This window comes from Lepisosteus platostomus, chromosome 19, assembly GCF_059453375.1.
Source record: "Lepisosteus platostomus isolate fLepPlt1 chromosome 19, fLepPlt1.hap1, whole genome shotgun sequence".
In the NCBI taxonomy this organism is placed as follows: domain Eukaryota; kingdom Metazoa; phylum Chordata; class Actinopteri; order Semionotiformes; family Lepisosteidae; genus Lepisosteus; species Lepisosteus platostomus.
Window position 1 is genome coordinate 1,672,219 of NC_142629.1, and position 25,333 is coordinate 1,697,551.

Consider the following 25,333-nt stretch of genomic DNA (forward strand, 5'->3'; position numbering starts at 1 on the left):
GCTATTTAGAAAAGGTTTTTAAGTCCTCATCTTTAAACGAGTTAAAGATAAATGCGACGCAAATCTATCCTGCAATGTCTTAAGAGGTGCAGCAATTTATTTTGCTGAAAGTAACGTTACTGCTGTAAAAGACGTATATCCCTGAAATGCAAAGTAAGGCGAGATGTGAAGAACGCACTTCAGTGACCCTTATTAACGCACTGTCTACTAAACAGTAAGCAGTCGAACGAAATGTGGAAAAGTTATTGATATTAACCCTGTTGCGTCTAAAGGCTGGTGTTCGTTCAACATTGTTCACATAATCTGCTGTCTGTGTTTTCAGCAGCTGAGATCACTGAGAACACACGGAAGCTGACCAGTGCTCCATCCGTCTTGTGGATGCTAAACCAGAAAGCAATATGGATTAAGTTTATATTCTTTTATGGATCTGCAGCTTTATGAGCTCTTCCTTGAGAGCCTTAGCGCTCCAGGAAAGGTCTTTTGAGTACAGCCCTAAACCTTGTTAAACACATATTTTCCGTAATTTGAGACTATTTTGTTTTATTTTAGAGAACATGTAAAACCATTTTAAGTACAAACGACATTTCACGGCCATCATATTACAATGCAAATTTGCAAATAGACAATTCAGCAGAATGAGAATTTAGTCTATTCTTATCTGTTCCCTTAATGTTTTTAATTATTTCACTCGCATTTTTTGTCGACCCGGATTATGTTCATTTCATGTTAAGGGGCTGTCCTGACGAGGCAGCGCATGTACTGACCATATTACATTTAAAAAGAATAACTGAACTATTTCTTCAGCATTGGAACTCAATGCCTACGAATACACATCAGTTCATTTAGACTCTTTAGTCTATGTTTTCAACGAGATCCCAGCAAAGCGAACTGCCAGGTGTTTTTTTTTTATGAATGGCCTTCATTTCTTAATTGTATGCTTGTTTCCCATTTCGCGCAGTGTAAATGACCCACATGCGTTTATTGAAAGCTTGTTGCGTGCTGATCCCGGTTTTATTTTTACAGATCGGTGCTTTTAGCGTGTTTTATCCCCTGTGAGAATGCAAGAGCAGTTTCAGTTGAGGAAACATTTTGCACTTTTCTGATAAGAGCATATAAGTACAATTCATAAAGAAGACAATGTGCACATACTCTTGTATTTATTAAATCAGTTCGTAGAGGGAGCTCACAAAGGTGACCCAGGTGACACCTTGTCTTAAAAGTACTTTTATTCGAATATGAATATTGCATGTTACGCAAAACCTTTATTTGGAAAGACTATTATTTTCAATCGTCTTCAAGCCAATAGAGGTTTTTTTTTTAAAAAGAAAATGCCGGCAGTGTCTGCTTATTGTACAGATGTGTGACATGTTGAACCCGTGAAATCATCCCGCTGAGCGCTCCGTATTGAGCACAGAGGTCACAAGAAATACGAGTACACCGTATATATTATTTAAAAAAAAATGTTTTTTATTGTAAAGCTCCAAGATTAGGTTTCAGGGTGCCTGAAAACAGTTAGACATTTTTAAAAAAGGATGTTTTTTTTTTTTGCACATGATGGCACAGCACAAGAGGATCAAACAGCGGCATCAACCATTCAAAGTCCAGGCTCTCGGACGCGGTGATGTGTCCCAGCTTCGCCCCCCCTGCTGGCTCGGAAGGGGGGGGGGGGGTCCCCCCAGGCACCCTCAGAGCTCCAGGTGGCTCGCGGCTCACCGGTACTTCTGGGAGAGCACCTCGGCCACGCGGACCAGGAACTTGTCGCAGGCCACGTGCGCCTCCGGGGTGAACTCGGCGGGCAGGCGGTTGGCGAGGACGACCAGGATGCAGTGGGCCAGCAGCTGCGGGGGCAAAGGATGAAAAATGAGCCATGTTGCATCACCTCCGGGACCGCTGCAGAGAAGAAGATACCACCCCCCTGAGCCTCAGCGACGGATTCTTAAGAGCTGGCCGTTTGCGAGGAGCTTTTAGATTTTAAAAAATAATAATGAATTAGTGAAGAGCTATGCACACCAAGACTTGCAATGGCCAGATGAAATAAAAAGACGCTGGAATCGGCCATCTCCGAAAGCTCAGCAGCTCGGCGATTTCACACCTGAGCCGACTCGAAGCGAAAAGGCCGATGGGCTCATTCGAGGTTCAGGGGGACTGCGTTGGCACGCCCGGCCGGATGGCAGACAGACGCCATGGGTCGTTCGGACCCGTCGCCTCGGCGCGCTTACCTTGAAGTTGACGGGGTCGACCCTGAGGATGTAGGCGTGCAGGTCGCTGAGGCTGCTGAGCACGGAGGATATGTTGTCGATGTCGGCCGCGGCCTGGGCCAGGGCCGTCATCACCTTGCCTCCGTGCGCCCGCAGCTTGGCCGAGCCAGGGGTGATGTCCACGTTGGTGAAGTAGGTCTTGGTCTGAGGGAAGACCGTCAGCAGCCTGCAGTGGAGAAACAATCGGAAACACCGCTCGCTCAGACTGAACTTTGACAGCGCTGAGGTGCCTGCTAACTTTCGGTCAGGGTCCATTACAATCCTGAAGTAGTTTTCTTGTAATGCAATAAAACATCACTGTGGAAAAAGCTGAGGTCTTTTATTTTCACAGGAGAAACCGTAACTGTACATCAGAAATGTACTGATTGATGCATCTTGTTTAACGTGAGTTAAAATTAAAATACAAGTCGGGAAGAACACTTCAAAACGCACTTGGCGCTTTCAAAAGGTTTTGCTTTTACATGTAACATAAAAAAAAACTAGCAACAAAAGGATTGATACCTTAGCAATGCGTCTTCGCCCCACTCCTCTGTAAAGTCTGCGGCCTTCTTCCAGATGGAAGAGACGAGGGCTTTCTCGCTGGCGGTGGTCATCTTGGAGCTGGGAGCAGGCGTGTTTCTGCGTTTGGACAGCTGGACTGCGCTGGGATCTGCGATGCTTTAGCCCTGTGAGTGCCGCTGTTTTTATAGAAGCCAGACTGGACCAACTCTTGGGAAGAAGCCAACCTTATTGGTCAGGGGACTGGCGCCCGGTGGCTCATTTGCCTGTCTTATCTGACCGCTCGGATTCGGACGCTGTCCCCCTGCTAGGCTGAAGATTACAGCGTCCCGTAACTGGTGAAACCGCCAACTATTAAGTCGTGTTAAAATTGCTCTTGTAAGAAAAGCATTACGTACTTATTTAGTGGCCGAAGCATTGTTGTCCTCGCTTGGAATAGTAGTAATATTAACGATCTCTTTTGAACCTCGATTCCCAGTTTTGGTCAAGCGTCTAAGGGGTATTATTTTAGCTTGAGAAGTCGACCTAATAAATTTCTTAGTAAGACACATATCTGATTTTTCTGAAGGTCGATTACTTGCAGCATTATTCGATATATTCGTTAAAAATAAAATAACCTATAAACCATATGGAACGTGAATAGAAGTGTAAATATTATGCCGTCAATTCATGACAAACTCTATGATCACAACTACAGGGAAATGTATATTAAGTCACCCCCAGGCTAGAATAAAGGAGGTCAGTCTGAGGAGCTAAAAGGATTTGAAGACAGTTAAAGTTTATGAAGTGCCATTCATAAAGAGCTAATATAATATTTTTGTGTAAGCAACAACTTCAGGCATTAAATTCTTCATGAGGTAGGTAGAGCTATTTAGGCTTAAAAAGAATAAACATTTATATAACAGTGGGCTCTCTAGACCTATTCTAAAGGTTTATTTTGTATTTGCTTAACTCGTGACACTATGTGAAATAATAAAAGGCTGTCTAACACTATATACTGAATTCACAAGAAAAGGGTTTCAGAAGACTATTGAAGTGCCCACAGTTTTGCAGATTTGTATAGGATGCGGTGTAATCACACTGGATTAAGGATTAGATTAAGGACGAAATGGAGCACTTTCTGCTATTTAATTCCAAAATCTATAATGGACAATATGTGTCTTTTTACAATAAACCTGCAAGGGATTTTTGTCATTGTAAGAACTACATTCATCTGGCCAATTGCACAAAGCACAAGACTTAAAGAAAGGCTACAAATGACAACAAGCCATTCAACATAGTCTAATTGCTAGAAGATGATTGATCTGAAAATGCCCTCTAGTCATTTCTTGAGAAAACCAGAGTATTGACTACAACAAAGTGCCAGCCGTTCCTGCCTCCTACAACACTTTGTGTAAAGAAGTGCTTCCTATTCTCAGTTTCCACTGTACTTTGGCTTAGTGTCAACCTATGTTCTTTGTCCATTCCATCAAGATTGGAAATATGTTGTTCTGATCCCCTGATAGTTTTCTCTGATCAAGACGATAAAGATTTATATCCTTTAGCATATAAGTGAAGGGCATTCCTATACGTGTCAAATGTGCCTGGTCATTTTTCTTTGGAAACTAAAACAATATTAAAGATGTTTTTTTTATATTCTTTAAAAAATCATGTAAGACTCATGTCAACTCTCACATGGCAAATTAGCAACAATATGAATGTATTAAAAATACGATTTCAATTAACATATTAACTCACTTTCGGGGCAATTTTCAAAACATCTTTTGTGTTGAATGTGTCCGGGAAATGATATTGCCAGGTGAAAACCCTAAACTGGCTGCTTCAGTATACAAAGTCAAACAAGGTCACTTGGAAACCGTTGAAATTGAGAGGAATTGCGTTTGAAACTGAAAATAAGAAGATGCTTTTAGAAAAGAGTTTTATACAAGCAATGCCCTGGCATCCATTTAAATAGTTACTGGTGCTTGGAGGAAAATACAGATCGACAGAATCATCATGTGTAAATTTTCTTAGGTTCGTAGGTTCCTTTATTATAAAACATTTTCAAACGGAACCATTTATACGCAGGAGCTTTGTATACAGCCGGTTCCTTATCAATGTTACACAAAATAAGTGGAGGCTGCCAGGCTTTTTGTAAGGTGTAAATTGTAAATAAATTATGTACGTAACTAAAACAATTGGGACTGTAGTTAGACCCTTTTTTTAATAGAGTGATGATGACAAGTTAAATGATAAGTACAGAACATTTGAATCCGCGAGAATTTGATTTGCACTCTCAGTGTTTATGATTATTTTCCTCGCTTTCTTATTTTTTAGCGTTGATAATGTGCAGCAGGTATTTAGTCCAGTGAAAACGAAAGCCGGAAGAAATGGTCACAAGCGGTCTCTGCTTGTGGGAGGAACGACAGGTTTTTATACGAGATTTCCTTTCTTTAAACTGCGTCGGCGGATTAACGAATTGAAGAAGATTACAGCATGTACACGCAGTCGGAAACGACGCTGGCCAAAAGCAGCGAGAAGACCAGCCCCATCAGTGTCATACTGGTGAGCTCTGGCAGTCGGGGCAATAAACTCCTGTTCCGATACCCCTTTCAAAAAGCCGCGGAGAGCAGATCTTCTCAAACAAGTAAGTGAGCTTTGCTGGCAACTGCCCTGCAATATAATGATCACAGTCATGCTCCAGAAGGTGTTGATCAAGATACCTTGTGAGCACAGCTAGTATGAACAGGAGTGAAGGGACCGTAAATGAAAGTAATGTTGGTGGCTGAAGTCACAGTGAAGCAGAGTAGCAGTCTGATAAGTGATCCATGTTGCTATTCATTCAATCCAGAAGACACAAACGCTTGTTTTGTGTTTGAGCTGCCAAGCTAGTTACAGTACATCATCGGAGAGCTGCTTTGTGCTGGCAAGAGTCACAGCAATCTGGAGTCTATCCCAGAAGCACCCTGCTTGGACACCTACCCCTCACCCGGCACGCACGGGGACGTGTCTCTGGGCCCTGGACTGCAAGAGTTGAGAGGCAGCAGACCCCACTACATCTACTGCATAACCCTCCAAGACATTTTACAGTTGGGGGTTATTGGAATTATTCAGTTTTAACACTGTCTTATCTTTATCCCTTTAAGATAAGCAGCGAAACCCATATGCTCTGAACACTGTGGCTGACCTCCCTGAAGACCAGGATGGAGATTCAAGGTACTGCAAGCAAGCACTGTTCATGAGTGTCACAATGATGTCAGACATGATTCGTTTCTGAATAAACACACAGCTTTATTTATTTGTTAAACAGTGGCCAAACAGTCACTGAAATTCCAAAATACAATTGTGAAAAAGATAGATTACATGAGATACAGAACAGGTAACATGTCAGAATGTACTGAATATCCTTATTAGGGCTGTAATGAACTTGATCATACTCCAGTTGTCCCAGATTTAGCTGAAGAGTTGCTGTGTATATTTCATTCTGGCTTTCAGAGGTGTCAAAAGCACCCTTAAAACATATGCTTTTAAACTTATGATCTGTGTAAGATGTGGGAAATAAGAGCCCTTCTTTTTTCCAGAAGAATGGTACATAGAACATTAACACATCCATTCTAGGAAAAAAAAAATGATTGCAATGGCTTCAGCCCAATGACAGCCTCACTCAGCAGGATAGCAGTAGTTTTGTTACCTATCACACTGATCAAATGGGGATCAATTCACTGCACCTCCGGATGTTTCACTCTGTAATTTCCTTTCGTACAGTAAACGCAATATTAAAATGTAATTTAGCCTCTAATGTTTCCATTTGCGAATGAGCTGCCAAATTCATAACCTGTGAATAAGTTGGGCAGAATGCCCACGGAAAGAGCATGGCTCCACCCTGTTGTAACTGCTGGTTCTCCTGCGTGAAACAGGTTTGCGCGAGATTTGCAAGGCTGCCTTCTTTTTTGAAGAGGCCTCTGAGCATTTTTTTTGCAGGGAGTTTTTTTTTCTCTGAAGCCGTACCCACTTAAAAAAAATGAGTAGTGCCAAGTTATTTTTTTTTATTTCACCGAGGCACCACAGGATATTTCATCTCAGGTTTTTCTAGTTGAAGGTTAGTGGTCTGGCGCCTGTTGCAAGAACTGAGCTGCTTCACGGTGCCTCTCTCGAGGTATCTCGTGATACCTCTGTTTCCTGCTCTGTATTAAATCTCGGCCTGCAGTGTGGACAGCCTCGGGCCTGGTGCTTGCTGGGATAGGCTGTGGCTGCTCCGCCACCCTCTACTGGTAAAACAGAAGATGGAAGGATGGATAGATGAAATCTAAACCATAAGCTGGGCTCCAGTCTTGAATTTCAAACCCATTGCTTTGTAGTGGATAAAAAAACACTTTTTTTACGATCCCTCTGAGCTGGGAGTAGATGCAGGTGACGGTTTTAGAGCCTGGAACGGACGGTCTGGTCTGTGTCTGTGCTGCGCTGCGTGTGTCTTTGTGTGCCAACACAGGCTGCTCCTGCCCAGCACTACTCTCAGTTCAGGAATACTGTCACATCTGTCACGAGAGCCCAGTTTAGTCTGGGCTGAAGGGCAGCATTTCAGCATTTTGATAAAATGACATTATAACAAACTTGACAAGATTGTGAACTATGAAGCTGGTATATTGATGTTTGGCCAAACTTCGGCACATCTTTTAGATTGAGTAGCTGTTGTTTCAATTCAAATATGTATTGATTCCATCAGACACTTTCTTTGTTTTAAACTTTTTTCAGTGCTCAGCGGTTTAAACATTTGCCATGAAATACACCAAATATATGTATATCCAAGCAATACATATATTTACCTTTTAAGCTTTCTGCTTATATTGCAATGAGAGATGTTTGTCTGGTTTTGGTGTTTAATTTTTGTGTTTTTATTTAAGAGTGACTTAAAAACTGCCATTTTGCACACCATTCCTTTTTTCCCCAGTTACTATTTGTGTTATCTGTCCCGTTTGTTTCATTAACGTGTCCTCAGAGGGGAGACAACAGTCCATTGTTTTGATTTGGTGCACACAATAAAGGTTGACAGACTCTAATTTAGCTCCTGTCTCCTCGGAAAACAGCAGTTACACTTCCATAGAGGAGTGTGTGCTTAAGCAAAGGACTCTTCAAACATTCTGTGAATATCCCCCTTGGAAATGTTGAAGACTGGCTTCTGTGGAGATTCCCCTTCACTTGTCCTGTGAGGGTAGAGGCTCAGTCCTGCTGCCTGTCTGTACAGCCTGTTCCTCTGGCAGCTTCCTTGACACCTGCCTCTGGTGGGCTGAGCTCCTCTGGCCTTCCCAGCAGTCTGCTCGGCACCCGTCACCTTGGTTACCTCCACACCTGCCTTTTCCCAGTGTTTGAGCTGTTAACAGCAGCTGAAATTACAGGACGGACAGATTTCACGCCATTAGCAAATCAAAGAGAAAAGTTCCAAAATCACATTCGCCAGCCCTTCATGTGGCACGAGCCTTTACAGTTGTCATCGATGCAGTATGGTTTTTTTAATATGTTTTTAAAAGGAGCTGTCTCCATGCTCTGGTTGCTTTTAAGTCATTCTTATGTCATTGTAATGCTGATTTTGTTTTTTTTTATTATCCTGTCGTTCACTGTGTTTAGATTGTTTGCTGCATTTTCTTTCTTTTTTGTTTGCCTCTTGCTTTTTGGTTTTTATGCCTATTCCCATTTCAGAGAGCAAACTCCACTAACTGATGAACAGTTGGTAGCAGGGTAAGACTTAATACTTCTAAACCACTCTCCTCTGTCTAGAACACCCCTGTAACCTTTTACTTTCCCTAACTGTTGTGTCTGTATGCATATACATCCATTGACAGTGTACTGTAGGTAGAAATATGCTCGATCTGATTTGCTGGTGTGAAATGATTGGATTTGAACACAGCAGGTGTCAGTGTCAGTGGTGATAATGCCGTTACTCCGTGTCTCTATGCAGTTGCAGGTGAGAGGGTTGAGCAGACAAACTGTAAGTGTTTTGCCACCGAGGAGGAGACGTCTGATGTCAAAAACAGAACACAGAAGAACGAGTAATGGCTAATTCAGCTCTGAAAAGTAGGGAGAGCAAACGTTTAGGCTGTGGAGCTAACCTCTACATGTTCCTTTGCAGCCAACACAGGCTGATACAGCTCCCCTCTCCAACCCCACAGAACACAGAAAGTACCGCACTTTAGTGTGATAATGCTGCAAAGCAAAAACACATGTTGCTGAGCAGTGGTTTTCACTATTTACTCAAGCAACTTGGCTTTAAACTTTACATTATTACACATGGCATATACTTTAACACTGTAGCTTGACAGTATTGAGTGTTTTAAAAGCACAGCTGCGTGTTTAATCGCATATTGGCAGTAAATTGTAATCATTTACTTTGTAAGTCACAACACGCCATCAGTTCTGCTGTTGGTGCCCAGCTTCCTGACTAGTTTTGATTCGTCAGTGTAAATGAGAAATTGCTAATCAGTCACTTGAGCTAATTGATGAAGTCCTGCAGTGGGACACCAACGTCTGTCTGTGAAACAGCTGTCTGTACATTGATAACACCACCGAGGACGGTGATCAGGACTGCCCTGCACGTTACAGATGTTGATTTTGTTCTTGTGTTTTGTCAGTGCTCCTGCATACAGACACTTTTCTTTCCTCATTCTTTCCCCCCCCCCACAGAGAACAAACGCTTTCAAAATCGCGGTGAAGGTGTCAGGAGGCCAATGGCTTCTCACACTGTTGATCACGGGTGTGCTGATTCCCTGTGTCATTGTGTTTCTAATTGAAGTCTGCAGCATGCGCTATCCAAACAGACACGTGCCTGACGCTTTCCTTCTTCGGCACACCTGCCTCTGACACCATCTTCTCCTTGAGAACACATCCATTCCAACGCCTGTCGTATGAAAATGATCGGAATGCAATTCAGTTCTAACCTTTCTGCAAAACGGAGACGAAGTGCTTAATTTGAAGGTCCAGAATAAAATGTTTCCCTCCTCAATCCCGCTGTCCCCCCCCCCCCCCCCTTTCCCTGGATTTATAGCCTTACGGCTTCCCTGCCTCATCCTGTTTCCCCCCGAAAGGTTTTCCGACATCATCCTGGCCACAATCCTGGCCACCAAGTCCGACATGTGCGGGAAGAAGTTTGAGCTGAAAATTGACAACGTGCGCTTCGTGGGGCACCCCACTCTCCTCCAGCACACCCACACTCTCCAGGTGAGGCTCTCTGTCCCCAGGGCCCTAGTGCCAGCACTGCTGCTCAGTGCCTTGTCGCTTGTCGCTCACACACGAATGTGATTGTTATCCGAAAGCTTTCAATTGCATAATAACCAGGGCAGTTGCCATAGCCTGCACTTCAGTGCTCCCAACATCCTTTGTATTGTGGGGTCTGTTGCTCTTTTCTGTGCAAAGGTCTGTAGCTCCACCTAGTGGTGGCGTTTCTTTTGTCTTCTCAGTGGTTAACTGTAAGATTATCGTTCCCAATCCAAGCACACAAGCCAGACTGTATGGTGGGCAGAGACAGATCTCTGCATTTTTTTCCTGTGGTGGTGTTTCTAGCTATGCACCCACAGGACTGTTGTTCTCTACAGTCTTCCTTGAAACCACATTCCCAAAGTGAATCAATCCACAGGGGCTGGATAGATACCGAACAGAACTGCAAGTCTGTAATTACTTGCTTCTGGATGCTGTAGTACCTTGTTTTTCACATACTTGATGACCACGGTGTGTGGCTTTGTGCTTCAAGTTTATTTTTTATTTTTCTATTGATTTCTTCCCCCTTCCGGAGGAACATTTAGGTTACTCGTATTTTAGGCAGTTAATGAATAATACAATCATGTTTGTTTTTTAATTAATATGAACTGCTATTTTCTGCTGCTCATTGTCACTGTATAGTCCATAGCTTGAACATGATGTGCCCCAAAATAACATTCACTTGAATTTTTAATTTCAAGTGCAACACTTGTTTTTGTGTAAAGTATTAGACTGTGTTCTAAAGAGCAGCTTGTAGCATTTAACAGTGGTTGATTCACAGTTGTGAGGAATGCTAGCCGTGTACGTTTCCCCATGTTTGTATTGTGACTCTGCAGATCAGCCTGTGTGTTTTCTTCTCTGTCCAGGTGTCGAAAACGGACCCTTCGCCCAAGAGGGAGATTCCCACTATGATTCTCTTCAATGTCGTCTTTGCTCTGCGGGTAGGAAATGCGTTTAATTCTCTAAGATGGGATAAGATCACTTTATTGGCCCTTTACAATTTCTTGCTTTAGGACTTTTTCTTTTCGCTGACCCCAGCTTGCTCTCATGTCTCCATGAGACACACAGACAGGGAGAGAAGCTGGGGGTCAGAGCGCAGGGTCAGCCATTTATACGGCGCCCCTGGAGCAGCTGGGGTGAAGGGCCTTGCTCAGGGGCCCAACGGAGTAGGATTCCTCTGCTGGCCGTGGGATTTGAACCGGCAACCTTCCAGCCACAGGCGCAGGTCCTTAGCCACAGTGCCACCGCTCTGCCCATCTATACATCCCAGGGCACGAGCTCCTGTCCCGTTGACAGTTCCCGTTTTTATAGTATGGCGCCCCAAGACGTCCTTTCTCTGTTCCCACTCCACCTCTGTACTTTGTTGAGTCCTTTTCCAGCCGAGCTTGTGCTTGGCAGGGAACTGGAGCTGGAACGGTTCGGGAATGAGCACCCGAAGAGTGAGCCCAGCCTGGAACACGCTGTATGATAGCTTGCCCTAAAGAATGAGCGGCCCACATGTTTAAAGACACTTGCACATTGCTGCACAAACTGTTTTTTTTGTGGTCTTTAATCCGTACGATTTGTGTGCTTTTACTGTATTTTAGAAAGGTGTTTGTTTGTCTTTTCTCAGTGTTTCTTGTTTCCTTTCTTTTGCTTCCTCTTAATGCAGTTCAGATGTAAGAGGGATTTTTTATTGTTATTTAAAAGAACTGGGTATTTTAATAATACAGCTGTATTTTAAAATTGTTTTTCTGTATGACGGTTGTGGCATGAAGATGTCTGCTGTCTATAACACATCTAATGTTGGGCCTCTTCGACACAGACGACACTTGCTGGCATTCTGATTGCTGGATGACTGGACCAGTATAAATGGCAAGTCAAGGAAATAAAGGACTTGACACCTGACCTAAGCAAGCATGCTATTATAAAACAAAATGTACCTGTCCTTTCTAACACCAAAATGAAAAGCAACTGAAGAAATTATATTTGCAGATGCTTGTTTTTATAGATTTATGCCTAAGATCATTGAGTTTTTTGGGGGGTTTTTTTGCATTGGGAATGAAGGAAATGACTTTATGGAAGGGGACTTTTAGCAGACAGCGAGAGACTAGGTGCCCCCCCCGCCCAGTCGTCAGCGTGCAGGGTCAGGGCATGGAACAGGGAGGGGGCAGCTCCCGCCTGCTGTGATAAGCAATGGGACAGGTCATCTCTCCTGTGCATGCACTGGGCTGGGCAGGCGCGCAGGCTGCACATCATGGTAATCAGCCTCTGCAGCCTGCCCTGCCCTAGGCTATGATGTCTTTTTAAGTGACTCAGCAAAAGGACTCATTTTCACAAAGTGCTGAGTCACAGTTTATAAGACAGGGGTGCCTATCTGCCTCAGTGTCTGTTAGGTTTATCTTCACAAGGTGTAGTCAGCAAAAAAACAGGAGTTCACCACCGCCCATAAGCTGCCCAGCATGACATGACCTTAATTCAGTGCAATTATTCATAAAGGTAATGCTGTTTAAAAATGAACACAGGCATCTAGAAATTTGTGTTATTGTAAATTCTGCAAACTTATCTCTAGTTTTTAATAACATTTTGATTCCACTTTACAAGGGAATCCATATTTAATTTGGATTCTGCGATACAAGCCCCTTATATTTTTGCTATGTTTGTGCAAATACTCACCACAGTAGTCATAAGTATATGTTATGTGCAAAGTGTTTAATTCCTTTCTTAAATTGGAGCTTTCTGTTTATACTTAAAGCTGACGCGGGATTCTGTGTGACGTCTTGCCATTTACGTTTCTCTTCAGACCAGAGGGTTGTACAGCTTTCTGCACTTGTCTCCTGAGCTGGTCCTCCAGCCGGCTGAAGGAAATAGGAACTGGAATTCAGCTGACTCTGTAGGCAATGAATAAGAAAGTCTCCAATTGCAGTGAGTTAGGTGCAGGTTCTCTTCCTTGTAATTTGAGTTTTGGAGTCTCGGGAAAAACTATCCTTCACTGTAGCGATGTAACTTTAAAGCAGCACACACTGAGCACTGTACGTTCAGCGTTACCATTTAAAAAGCTGAGTGGCTTCCACAGTGGTCTTGCACCGTTGTTAGCCCTGCCAGGGACGGATGTCAGCATAGCTGTGGGCTGGGTGTTGGGGATGGTGGCCACAGCTATGCTGAGTGTTAAGCTGCACGTTGCGAAGTCCAGGGAAAAGGTGGAGCGCTGAGCCCCCGCTGTCTCCCCGCAGGCCAACGCCGACCCCTCGGTGATCAGCTGCATGCACAACCTGTCGCGCCGCGTGGCCATCGCACTGCAGCACGAGGAGCGGCGCTGCCAGTACCTCACCCGGGAGGCCAAGCTGATGCTGGCCCTGCAGGACGAGGCCACCGCCATGGCGGAGGGTGAGTGCGCCCCGTGCTCCCCCTCCCCCCCGTGCCGAGCCGAGCGATGGCGGGGCTGCTGTGACCCGCGCGCGCGGAACTCGCGGTGGGGGGGGGGCGATGTTTCTTTCAGCCCGGCTGGGTTTCTGATTCTCTCGCACTTCAGCCTGTTCAAGAGCCGAGAGGAGGAAAGAGCGCCGTCTGTCCATGCCCTGTCACTGTATGGCCACTGCCTCGTCTTCCTCTTCATCTGCATTCTCCCTTCATGTATCCCATTGTGTGTAGCGGATGGAGGCCTGCAGTCCCCCTTCTGGCAGATCCTGCCCAAATGCAAGCTGGCCCAAGACTTAAAGGAGGCTTATGACAGGTGGGTAGCCTTTTCAACTGGTTTAAAGGGTGAAATTGGTACCAGTTGAAGTAACACATCCAGCTCACACACAAACCTGCTTTATAATTCATTACACTTTTGGCGTCCTTGCACTGAAACAGCAGTCTCCTTGCCCATAAAAGACGGGAGGCGTGTGTAGTGTTGTTAACGTGTGTGTGAAACATACTAGACTCATGCGAAAGATTATTTCTAGGACTGTTTATGACACTGGCAAGCAGCTGCAGGAGAATCGGAAACGAATGCAAGGTGTTTGCTGGTGTCTTGCAGTCTCTGTACCACCGGAGCAGTTCGACTGCACATCAACAACTGGCTGGAGGTGAGTTTCTGCCTGCCTCACAAGATCCACAGAGTGGGGGGCAACCACATTCCCCCTGAGGCCCTGGAGCGAAGTCTGAAGGCTATCCGGTGAGCCTATGGAAACTTTACCCTCCCCTTTAGTTTCAGTGCTGTCTTGGCTGTCCTTCAACTGAATAAGGGCAGCATGTACCCAATATAAGATATTCATTCATATTGTAAGGATATGACTGGCTGGGTGAGGTGTGCCTGATGAAAAGCATAAGTGTCTTGGGATTCTCAGGACATAGGGTCTTGAAAGAAACTGTTCCCTTCTCTCCTGCACATGCTTAATCAGCCTTTAGCCTTTAGGTTTACAGTAGATAAACTTGCGCTGGCAACCGATGAGGTTTCACTGCCCCCTAGTGGTCAGAAGACCTACTTTTTTTCCCACTGTTTGGAACCCCTTCTCAATCATAAGCAAACAAATTATAGTAAATTATTCTTTGTCACTGTAGCTTCATTGAGCACAGGTCTATAACGTTACAAGGAGGCTCCCCTGTTTGCACATTTTATCATTACAGATTCTATATTAAATGAAACCACAGCGTAAAAAAAATGAAGGAACACCAAAGTGCTTAAGAACAAAATGAATAGCACTTAAAAAGGAGACCCCGAGGCCCAGAAATTGACTTAGTGTAGCACAGCTCTCATCCCTGGCTATGGGTCTGCTGTTGTTTGTCACCTAGTTACTAGCTCTTCACCAAGGTCTCCAGGGAAGTGGAAAGATCAGGCTCTTGGGTAAAAGTAACTGTTTTAAGCCTTGCAGGGCCACAGTCCTCCCCCAGTATATCTGTTCCTACATGACTTATTTGAGAGTTCAGTGTCTGTTGGGAGTGCGAGCTGCAGGTGACCCTGTGTGTCCCTGCAGCCCCTACCATGCGCTGCTGCTGCTGGACAGCGAGAGGGCCCTGCTGAGCCAGCTGCCCCTGGACTGCTCCCCCGCCCTGGTGCGCGTCATCAAGACCTGCTCCGCGGTCAAGAACCTGCAGCAGCTGGCTCAGGACGCGGACCTGGCTCTGCTGCAGGTACACCTGCACGGACGCACATGTATGCGCACGCACACACACACACACACACACCACACGCACACACACACACAGCGCTGCTGTGGTCCCTTCCCTGCTCTTCCCAGAGGCTCGAGAAGGGGGAGCTGATCCGTGCAGAAAACCCTGGGTCCCTAAGGACACCAGTTCTGAGAGGGCTGTAAAATGAACGGAACAAAAGCACAGATGCACACAGGAGAGACCATTCCGCCCTTCCAGCCCTTTCATTGGTGAATAATACTGAAGCGGATCGATAGAAGGATCCCAACCAGACATGTACGTAAATAATCACGGGTCTCGGCTTCAGCAGCACAGCTGGGTGGCTTGTTCCAGACTCCAGCCACCCTCGGGGTAAAGATGTGCTTCCTGTTCTCTGCGTATTTTCCTGTAAAAAGGGAAACTCGCTGCTCATTTTGGATGGTGAAAAGGGTGAGACCTGCTCACAGCAGTTACACTTGCAGAGATACTTTAACTGCAGTTCTGTGTGGCTTTCTGGAGAGAGTGCACGTGGCGTTTTTTTAGATCTTGCCTTCTTTTTTCAACTCTGCAGACGTAGTTTTAAGCTTTAATTAAACTTCCTAGTTTATCCCGGGGACTAAATCTCCCGACTTGCCAATTTTTGAATTGTAGTAGAGCACCTTTGCTTTTATAATCATTAAAAAAAAAATTGAGATCTTTTGATATGTGTACTGAATAAGACTCCCACTTGTAAACTGGATTTTAGTGGCGATTATCACTTCTGTAGTAAGGCTGGTTTAGGTTGGGTAACACTGACACCTCGTGGAGAAACTAAGTACTGCACTTAAACTATTCTACGGTATCATTTTGGTTTTATTTCTTAATTTTCCTTTGAACTAATTTATATATGGCACAGGAAAACTAATTGGAATAGTGCAAACAATAACGTCATCTTCCTGCATGTGTTACAAATTGTATTCCTAGCATTTAAACATCAGGGGTGCAGATATACAGCACATTGAACTAGAAATGCCCTTTTCTCTTGGTGAGTAAGGCAATTGTTTTTGCACTGGGTTCAGACACTTCACTGTCATCTGTGGAACTTAGCTGGTGGGGATTTATTTTTAAAAGCAGCTCTTTGTCCAGCTTTGCCCCCCTGTGTCCTGGTCTTCTTTACATCAATTTCCCTACGGGATTAATAAAGTACTATCTATCTATTTTTCTTCTTCTCTCCCTCCTCTTAACCAGTCACACCAAAAGTTCTTCTCTTTTTGAAATAAGAATCTGTGTCATACAGGAAAAACAGAAAAATGTGCATTATTCACGCCAACATCTGGGACCAACAGGATACACACCAGCCACCACAGAGTGTCCTGGAGCAGGAAAGGGGGCTGTTCTATAGAAACTAGATTTAACAAAGTGAAGCCTGTTTCAGATTTGAGTCCCGACTGGTGGGTGGGATGATCGGCTCAAGGGAGAGGGCCTGGGGGATTGGGGTTCTTTCCAAACCTTTTTGGTCACCCCACATGTGGGACTGGCGAGTCCTAGCATTGAAAAGGCGTCCTCCACTGCAGTGGAAATAATGGAGTCTGGCAGGAAGTGTCTTGTTACACATCTGCAGTGTCCTCCTCTCTGCTCTCTTGCAGGTGTTTCAGCTTGCAGCACACCTGGTGTACTGGGGCAAGGCCATCATCATCTACCCCCTGTGCGAGAACAACGTATACATGCTCTCCCCTCATGCCAACATTTGTCTGTAAGTCTTGTTTGCGTCAAAAAAAAAAAAAAGATTAACTTTTCCTTTCCCTGCCAAACGCCCTTGTGGTTCTCACCCGGTGGACATCTCCGGTGTGCTGAAAGATGCATGTCTTAGTCCCATGGCTGGGCTGTCCTGTGGCACGGTTTACTGTTTACACCCTGTGCTCAGGGTGGGTCCTAAGTGCACGTATGCAAAGGGCAGCTTTGTGCCGTCTGTTTCATTGTTAGAAAAGCTTTGCTGCCGAAATAATTAGGGTTTTACATAGACGTACACAGTTAAGCATGTGTGCAAACTTATTAAGCCGTTATTAGAAAGCCTCTACAGTGTACAGTAACGCTGTAGGTTTCTTTCATCGCAGTGGGAGAGATGTTGTCCAGCTGTCAGGAGGTTCTCCAGCCCAACTTCCCTTGCTCATTTACTGGCACGCTCTCGATGAGCCGTAGGGGAATAAACAGTCTTCTGCAGATGAACCAAATCAGATTGCAGAGTCAGGCCCCCATGGCTTTCTATACCCGTGTGTTCCTGCACCAAGACAGGCTTTTTTGCGGACTGAGTAAATGTGTCCAAGGTATTGTATTGGAGCTGAAGCATCAAAGTGAGCCGCCCATCCCTCCTGGGAGGTAATGAATTCCTTGCTCAGCCAGACCTTTTATTAGCTCGGGCAGGATCAGCTGTGAACACACTCCCCCCTCCGAGACAGAGCACAAAGCCAGAGGTTTTCCAGCTGCCTCGGTCAGCGGAGCTTCTCTCCCCCAGCTGAATTTAATGGCAAACAGAGGTGAAGTAAAGTACTGTTCTTGAGTCGGTTCTGTTACAGCAGAGAAGGAGAATTGATTTTTTTTTCCTCTGGCAGGATGGATTGGAGGATGTTGATTATTCACTGACAGTGTTTTCCCCTTCTTTCTAAGCCTTTTCTTTATTGTCTCTGTTTGCATGTTTGGCTATTTTAATTATCTTAGAAAAAAAACAAAGCAACAAAACAGTTGTTGGGGATGGCTGGTACCCCACAGTAAGAGGGAATTAGTTAGAAGGCACATTGATTTGGGCGCCCATGGAGGCAGAGGGGAAAAAGCACTGAGGTTCGTGCGCAGAGGCAGAAAGGAGAAAAGCTCCCCTCGGAAGCAGGGAGTCGGGTGCCGACTGTAACTAATTCAAGACAAACAGAAGGACGAAGCGCCAGAGGAGCGTGCTGGCAGCTGCTGCGCCGGCCTGGCTGTGTCCCGCGCTGGCCTCCTGTGGCTTGGCTGTCCTATCGCAGGACAGGGCAGGCGGAGGGGAGGGGGCGGGGCAGCGTGCTCGCCTTGTCGCCACTGGTCTGGCCCCCCTCCCGCCCACTCTGCCCACAGCCGCTTGCAGGGAGGCATGCAGGGGCCCCTGCTGGCACCAGTTAGTCAGGGTTTCTCCTTGTGTCTCGGATCAGTTTTTATTCAGAACGCTTCCTCGCCTTTCTGATTCCCCCCATTAAAATAATAACTTTTTTTTCTTTCTTTATGTCGAGTTATGGCAAAGTAATAAATAGATATAAATAATCCTTACACTTATATATAGCTTTTCTGGACACTCCGCTCAAAGCGCTGTACAGGTAATGGGGATCCCCTCCACCACCACCAGTGTGCAGCCCCACCTGGATGATGCACCAGTCCGCTCCCCACACACCAGCTCTCAGTGGGGAGGAGAGCAGAGTGATGGAGCCAGTTCAGAGATGGGGATTATTAGGAGGCCAGGATCAGAAAAGGCCAGAGGAAAATGTAGCCAGTGAACGGTATAGTGTCCCCATCACTATAATGCGGCATTAGGACCCACACAGGCAGCAGGGTGAGCGCCCCCTGTTGGCCACACTAACACCTCTTCCAGCAGCAGCCTCAGCTTTCCCAGGAGGTCTCCCATCCAGGTGCTGGCTGCACTGTAGTGAAGTGAAGTTGCAGTGTCAAGTCAGTGTTAAACAGTCGGGTGAGTGGCGTGTCTGGTGTTGTGTCAGAGGCCTGCCGGACAGACAGACGGTAGTAACGCTCCCTGTGTTTCCTCTCCTAGCTACTCCCCGTTGGCTGAACACTTTGCACAGCAGTTTCCGGGCCACGACCTGCCCTCCATGCTGGCCAAGTTTTCCCTGCCTGTGTCCCTGTCGGAGTTCCGGAACCCTCTGGACCCTCCAGTGGAGGAGGTCAGGATACGCACCCACCGGAAAAGCAAAGCCAGATCTTTAATTACCCTCATGTCATAAGAATCTGAAAGTGGCAAATTTCCGATCTCCGTAAGAGTTGGCGTGAAAGAGGCCTGATTATTGTTTGCACCTCCGGAGAGCGTTAGAAAACGGCTTTGAAACAAAATATCTTCTTGCTTTCAGGTTTCTTCCAGTGTCTGTGCTAGGTATTTTTGCATCCTTAGGAGACGCCGGATACGTTTTGTTTGTCCTTTGTGTGTTGTTCTGTGTCCATCTGAGTATTGCGGATCTTCTCTGCAGAGGTGTGCTGAGAAACAGGCATTCCTGCTGCGCCAACACTGCTCAGACCCACCTTGAACACGTATAGTAGGACAGAAGGGAAACGAATCGCGAAACCTGTACTGAAGTACCGCTCACAAAGCACCTTAAAGTCCAGCGTTTGCACTAAATGACATCATTTTTATGTGTCTTGAAGCCAGTGTCTGCCTTTGAAAAAAAATAGTGAATCAGAAAACATTTCATCAACTGGTTTGTTTTTTTTTTTTTACAAAAACCCACATATGGTGAAATGAAACGGCCCGGGCCAGCCTGTATATTAAAGAGCAGATGAAGTGAGAGTAGCAGAGCCTTCCAAAGCTAATAAGCAGGATCTGCGCTTGTCAGACCAAGGCCAGAGAGGGGTGTCTTTTTCATTCTGGCTCTCTGATAGCGAGTGGCCTTGGCTTGCCTGCCATGTCTCGCCCCAGCTTCGTCGACTCGGCAGCTGCTCGAGGCTTCTGTACAAGTACACCACAGGCCTGGCAAGTGGTTAGAGACAAGCGGGAAGCATTTATCGATACTGCAGCTGTGTATTGCCGAGAACTCAAAGGCGGTTCTGATCTCATTCTTCACTTACTCCCTTTCCTCGCATTTTCCTGCATCCGACCCTCACGATGGCGGTAAGGCCGCATCGACGAACTAAAAGCGCAAGACGTGGTAGAATGGTGACGTAGCTCTTGGGCTCAGGGTCGGAAGGCACACAGCGGTGGCTCCTCCCGTAGATACCCAGCAGAAGGGAAGGATCTGAGAGGTGTTCAGCTCCCAGTGGGCCTTCTGGAAGAGTCCTGTCTCTGACCTAAATAAAAGAAAAACGGGGAAGTATTTTTAGAGCTACTCCACCATCTGTATAAGAAGAGAAGAAAGAGTTATGAGACCCTTGCTGTCTTATTTTCTATTATATTTTTGCTTGGCTAACGTTCAGAGCATAGAGGTGATTTATCTGCAGTGCTGTAGCGAGACTAGGTCTGCTGGGGTGGATTGTAATAAGTTTTTATGAGTCAGCAGCGCAGTATGATAAAGAATATAACTCCCCTAACATATTAGGATTTAGTGTCCAGCTTTGCAGGGCTTAATTCCCAGGACTGAGTCAGAATTACTGATGAAGCCAGGTAATTGATCTGAGAATCTCACATCGCCATTTCTTGAAAGAAGCCAGGGGATTGGCTTTGAAAGCATGGCTGGGTAGCTCATTTCAGCCGCGCAAAACCCTTTTGCTTCAAGATACCTCCTGGTCTTAGTCCTAAATGCGTTTCCACATAGTTTCCTCTTGACGATCTCGAATACTTGAATTGGCCCGCGACAAACCCACATCAGGAGAGATCTGTGAGAGATGCGAGCCGTGCCCGGCCACCTGGGTGGCCACGGGGGTGAAGCCGTGTGGTGTTTGCGTACATTAAGGTTAAAGGTCAAATCCTTGCTGCCCCTTCGCTCTCTGACTCTCCTGTGCTGTGTCCCCCCCTGGTGGCAGGCCAACCTGATCCAGATGGTGATCTGGATGCTGCAGCATCGTCTCCTGATCCAGCTGCACACCTACGTCTGCCTGCTGGTGCCCCCCAGCGAGGAGGAGCAGCGCCCGCGGGACGAGGAGCTGCCCCTGGCGGCCCGCGTGGGGGGGCGCAGTCTCAGCACCCCCAGCGCCCTGAGCTTCGGCTCCCCAAGTACGTCACGTTGCCGCCGCCGCCGCCCCCCCCCACACGGGGTTTTCAGAGCTCCGATGCTCCGGTGAAAACGCGTGCCCCCCCCCCTCTGAAACCTGGGAATGGTTCCAAACGAGCAGAGGCCGGTTGGTCCATCTAGCCCGTTTGTCCTGTGAGCTAAGCTCTTCCGGCCAGTGGCGTTATTGAGGTAACAACAGGTGGTGGCTGATTTAGTGTAATAGGACAATGTGGAAGAACATAGCTCAGCTGGCAGGAGATACGGGGTTCAAGGGAAGCTCGCTGTCGGACGTCAAAGCGAGTCCTCGACCGCAGCTCTGCTCTTGGCCCAGAAGGGGAAACAAAATGATTTGGCACCTGCTGTGAACTCCCACCCCTGGCGGTCTCCTCCTGGCTCGTCTCTGGGACTCTGGGGGATACGGTTGTTCTGCTCAGCCAAGTGTGGAGGTGGAAGTCTGCGCCCATTTTCTTTTTTTGGGTTAGGTGACATCCTGGCATTCGGGTTTCAGGCAGCGGTAGTTTGACGTGGCCTCTCTGGACGCCCCAGTGTAGGTCTGTGGTTTCTCAGAGCTGACTGTCGCTTGCTTCCCCCCCGACCCCGCCAGCCAGCAGCGACGACATGACCCTGACGAGCCCCAGCATGGACAACTCCAGCGCCGAGCTGGCCCCGGGGGGGGACTCCCCCCTCAACAAGAGGATGACGGAGACCCTGCTGGCCAGCCTGACGGAGCACGAGCGGCAGGTCATCCTCAGCATCCCGGCCGCCCAGAGCCCGGAAGACCTGCGCATGTTCGCCAGGTGCGCCGCTCCCGCCCCCGCCCCCTCTGACCGCACAGGCCGCTGCAGAGCTAACCCGCCCGGCCCGCTCGCTGCTCTGCCAACACCGCGGCCACCGGCCCGGGGTGCAGGTCGCTCATGCACTAGCCCTGTCTGCTTGAACCTCCAGCGTTGGAGAGGTTGACGCCGCTTCCCTGGGGTTTGTTAGTCACTTGGTTTCTGCTTCCTGACTCCGGGGCACGTTCTTGGGGTTCAGGACATTGGGAGAGCAAAGGCTCATGGGTTGCTGGAGTGAAAGTGGTCAAAGCCTCCGCTGGTGTTTCTTAACCGTAAACCCTCTTGTAGGAAAACTGTAAGCGTCTACTTTAGTGGTACACAGCTGTGGAATTCCATATGGGTGCTATAGGCAGCCTGTAGGAAAATTGTACAGTGAGTGCACGTTCACTACACCCTGTGCCAGCGCCAAAGGTGCACCAGGTTTTTTTCCAGGACTAGCGGTGAAGGTGTGTACTGCTCTTTAACTCTTCTGGTTCCTTCACCCTGATCTTATTATGTCAAGCGCATATCCAAGAGAAACCTCGGGAGATTTTTGGGGGGTGTAGAGTTGAGCGGGTGAAATCGAGATCTTGGTGAAGGAGTCTCGCCCGCGGGGCTGGTGGGGGCGGTTCTGGGTTTGAGGGACGGCGGCGGTATGAATTTTGTGATGTCGTCCCCCCCACCCCCCCAGGCTGCTGCATTACTTCCGGGGGCGGCACCACCTGGAGGAGATCATGTACAACGAGAACATGCGGCGCTCCCAGCTCAAGACCCTCTTCGACAAGTTCCGCAGCGTGCTGGTGGTCACCAACCACGAGGACCCCATCATCTCCCTGTTCCAGTCACCCCTGGACTGAGGTGGCCATGACTCTGCCAGCCGGCGCCCCGAATGTCATGCCAGCAGCCTGCCCACATCCCTGCCCTTTGCTGACCCCTGGCTGCCAATGCTGGAGCCTGCTAGCGGCGCTGTGGCTGGAAGGGTGATGATACGGGGGACATTGCTGACATGCGCAGGGGAGAGGCAGTCCTACTTTCCTGGAGGGATGTGGAAATTGTGTCCTGCTGAGATTTCTCAGGTCAACGAATGTTAACCAACGCTACTGAACCTAAATGACAGAGATGTCTAGCGGACAGGCAGCCTCACAGTTATAGCCATCAGCTAGCACCAGAGTGAGATGGGATTGCACTGGGCTTGCTGTTCCACCCACAAAGGTGAAACTGAAGAGGAGATCCTGCAGGCTTTGTCCTCGTCTCGCCAACATCTAGAAATCGATACGTCACAAGGCCACATGGCCTTGCTCTCTTCACAAAGGAGGGGCCTGTTCATGGACAATCATCATAGACTCTTGACAGACCACTGCTGGCACTTACTGATCTTAAAAAAAGATGGGCCAACTGTGGAAATTAAAATGAAGGACATCAATTTATATGTTCTGCACTGCTGTGAATACAGTAACTAAACTGCTGCTTAACTTAGTTAATATACGTCAGGATGAACCTGGTTGCTACAAAACCCTGTCGATGAAATTCACATTACAGATTATCTGCATTAACCCAACCTCCTACTGCAATCAACAGCTACCATTCTTAACATTAACTCTGTATGAGGTGATGATTTTAGGGACTTTTGATCTGTACAGAAAACCAGTCTGAAAGACACCAGGTCCTTGCTTCACTTAACCATGTCACCTTTAGGACATTGTGCACAACACTGCCCTCCACCCTCTTTCTCTGTGGTGAGATTATTCCTTTTTCACCCAAGAAGATCAAAGACACTGTAATGCCCTCTGTAATAATGCCCTCGTTAATACTGTTGATGTATGAAGTTTTGCAATATAGTGCTCAGCAGCCCTTTAGGGTGAATATGTGATTTAAGAATCGTGCTATGAAGTGCTTCAGATGTCCCACAGAAGTCACAGTGAGCGTGGACAAAGAATAAGAATAACTCGGTAAGCATGTCAAACACACGAGAGGCTTCTGCACACTCCTGCTCTGGTACTTCAGGGCTGTGGGCACTGAGAGGCTCGGTGGCCTCACATCTGTTACAAGACAGAAATTTGTCTTGCAGCACAAAGAATGCAAAGTCTCATCGGATGGATTTCAGAAACTCGTAAAATAGCTTTAACTAGATTAACCAAACCCAGAACAAGCCGTAATAATGAAACTTGAGCAGAGATTGATTTGCGGATGTGAGTTTTCAGGTACTTGTGTGTTACCGTTAGAAAACCAACCGTGTCCTGTTACAGTTACAGCTGGGAACAGCTGATTGACTTCTGATTAATGATGATGTACTGTAGGTAGTAGGTGGTGTTATTCTGAGATTCAGCAGCCTTCTTTGAGAAACAGCAGGAATTTAATTTCAAATTGTGTCGCAACACTGGATGATGCATCTGCTGTTTACAGTATTAAAACAAGTCTGTGACCATTCTGTCTTTGGTATTAATTACGGAAGATGTAGCATGCGATTTCCGCGCCTGTGTCACTGGGTTTCTGACACATTGTGTAGTATTGTGTATTGCAATGCTTCTTCTGATGATGAATCAGTTGTTTGTTGTGTTGCTAAGGTACAGGAAACGGGGCTGAGCTCATGCATATTTTAAACAGAAGAGGTGGAAAATGAGAACTGTGCACACTGGGTATTGACTCTTCATATTATCAGGTAGTTTTGCAAGTGAAATGCAAAAAGCAGCGGGCATGCTGAGGAACAGGTGCTCCCGATTCTCGCCGTTTTCCTCACTCGTCTCCCAGGCCAAAGAGTGTTTTTTTTTTTTTTTTTTTACCGCCACCCACTCCAAACAAAAAAGGAAAAAGAAAAACAAGTTATCGCAATTCCGCCAGCTCAGCGGTTCTGCAGTTGTCGAGATTAAAATGAGCTCCGTTTTTATTTCTACCCCCTACGCCTCCCCGCCACCCCATCTGTTTTTATTTGGGGGGGGACTCAGAAAAAAACCCTTGATGACTGGAATTCCCGAGTGGAACTGAGGATTCTGCGGATCTAGAATGCCGATTCGAGTTCGCGTCCTTGTCGGCTAAATTAGAGAGAGCGAAGTTACAGGGGAGCTGTGAAGAGCCAGACCTGGGGCTCTCCACCCTCCCAATTGCACTGTTGTTTGCAGAACTGGCTGCGCTGGAAGAACACATTTTGCACTGAAGTCTGAATAATACAGCTGTAGTTGCTTTACGGCAGTGCTCCTCTATTTACCTGATTTTTTTTTTTAATTCAGGGTTGGGTGGTACATGTATCGCTTGCCGATTGTGATAAAATTGTCCTGCTTTCACGTAGCTCTTCAGTAGTTCCATCAAGGGCACTGAAATTCCCCAACAGGGTCATGTAACCCAGGCTAGAAAACGCACTGTAAGGTATAGCATGCTGTAATGACTGCACCAGACAGCGTGAGGGCTCCATCACCCTTAACACCTTGGGTTGTCATGAGGAGGAAGAGCCTCCCGATGGAAGCAGAACGATGCGCAGCCCTGCAGCTGGGCACAGCCAGAAGAAACCTCTTCGACAAGGAGGTCCCAGACAAGCGCAGGTGAGGGGCTCAGTGCTAAGTGCTCTGAGATGCACACCTGGAGGGGA

General features: G+C 46.8%; 2 protein-coding genes across 4 annotated transcripts; one reads left to right on the plus strand and one right to left on the minus strand.

Annotated features, from left to right (window-relative positions):
* Nucleotides 1-1,454: 1,454 nt before the first annotated feature.
* On the minus strand, nucleotides 1,455-2,927 carry LOC148644830 (hemoglobin subunit alpha-like). The gene is made up of 3 exons (XM_088612619.1): nucleotides 2,760-2,927; nucleotides 2,220-2,424; nucleotides 1,455-1,838 (listed from the first exon to the last, which is right to left on the minus strand). The coding sequence occupies exons 1-3, from the start codon at nucleotides 2,849-2,851 to the stop codon at nucleotides 1,710-1,712; spliced, it is 426 nt and encodes a 141-aa protein (XP_088468745.1). The 5' UTR covers nucleotides 2,852-2,927; the 3' UTR covers nucleotides 1,455-1,709.
* A 1,895-nt stretch (nucleotides 2,928-4,822) lies between these two features.
* Nucleotides 4,823-24,178, plus strand: nprl3 (NPR3-like, GATOR1 complex subunit). 3 transcript variants are annotated; one of them, XM_088612156.1, is made up of 14 exons: nucleotides 4,823-5,382; nucleotides 5,882-5,951; nucleotides 8,430-8,468; nucleotides 9,812-9,944; nucleotides 10,847-10,921; nucleotides 13,193-13,346; nucleotides 13,611-13,692; nucleotides 13,981-14,118; nucleotides 14,918-15,074; nucleotides 16,697-16,803; nucleotides 18,838-18,958; nucleotides 20,691-20,943; nucleotides 21,546-21,738; nucleotides 22,445-24,178. In XM_088612156.1, exons 1-14 carry the CDS (start codon nucleotides 5,232-5,234, stop codon nucleotides 22,608-22,610), a joined length of 1,839 nt encoding a protein of 612 aa, XP_088468282.1. In that variant the 5' UTR covers nucleotides 4,823-5,231; the 3' UTR covers nucleotides 22,611-24,178. The 3 variants fall into 3 exon arrangements, with proteins under 3 accessions (XP_088468282.1, XP_088468280.1, XP_088468281.1); XM_088612154.1 differs by having other exon boundaries at nucleotides 4,834-5,382; nucleotides 18,838-18,967; nucleotides 20,754-20,943; XM_088612155.1 differs by lacking the exon at nucleotides 8,430-8,468 and having other exon boundaries at nucleotides 4,834-5,382; nucleotides 18,838-18,967; nucleotides 20,754-20,943.
* Nucleotides 24,179-25,333: the final 1,155 nt, after the last annotated feature.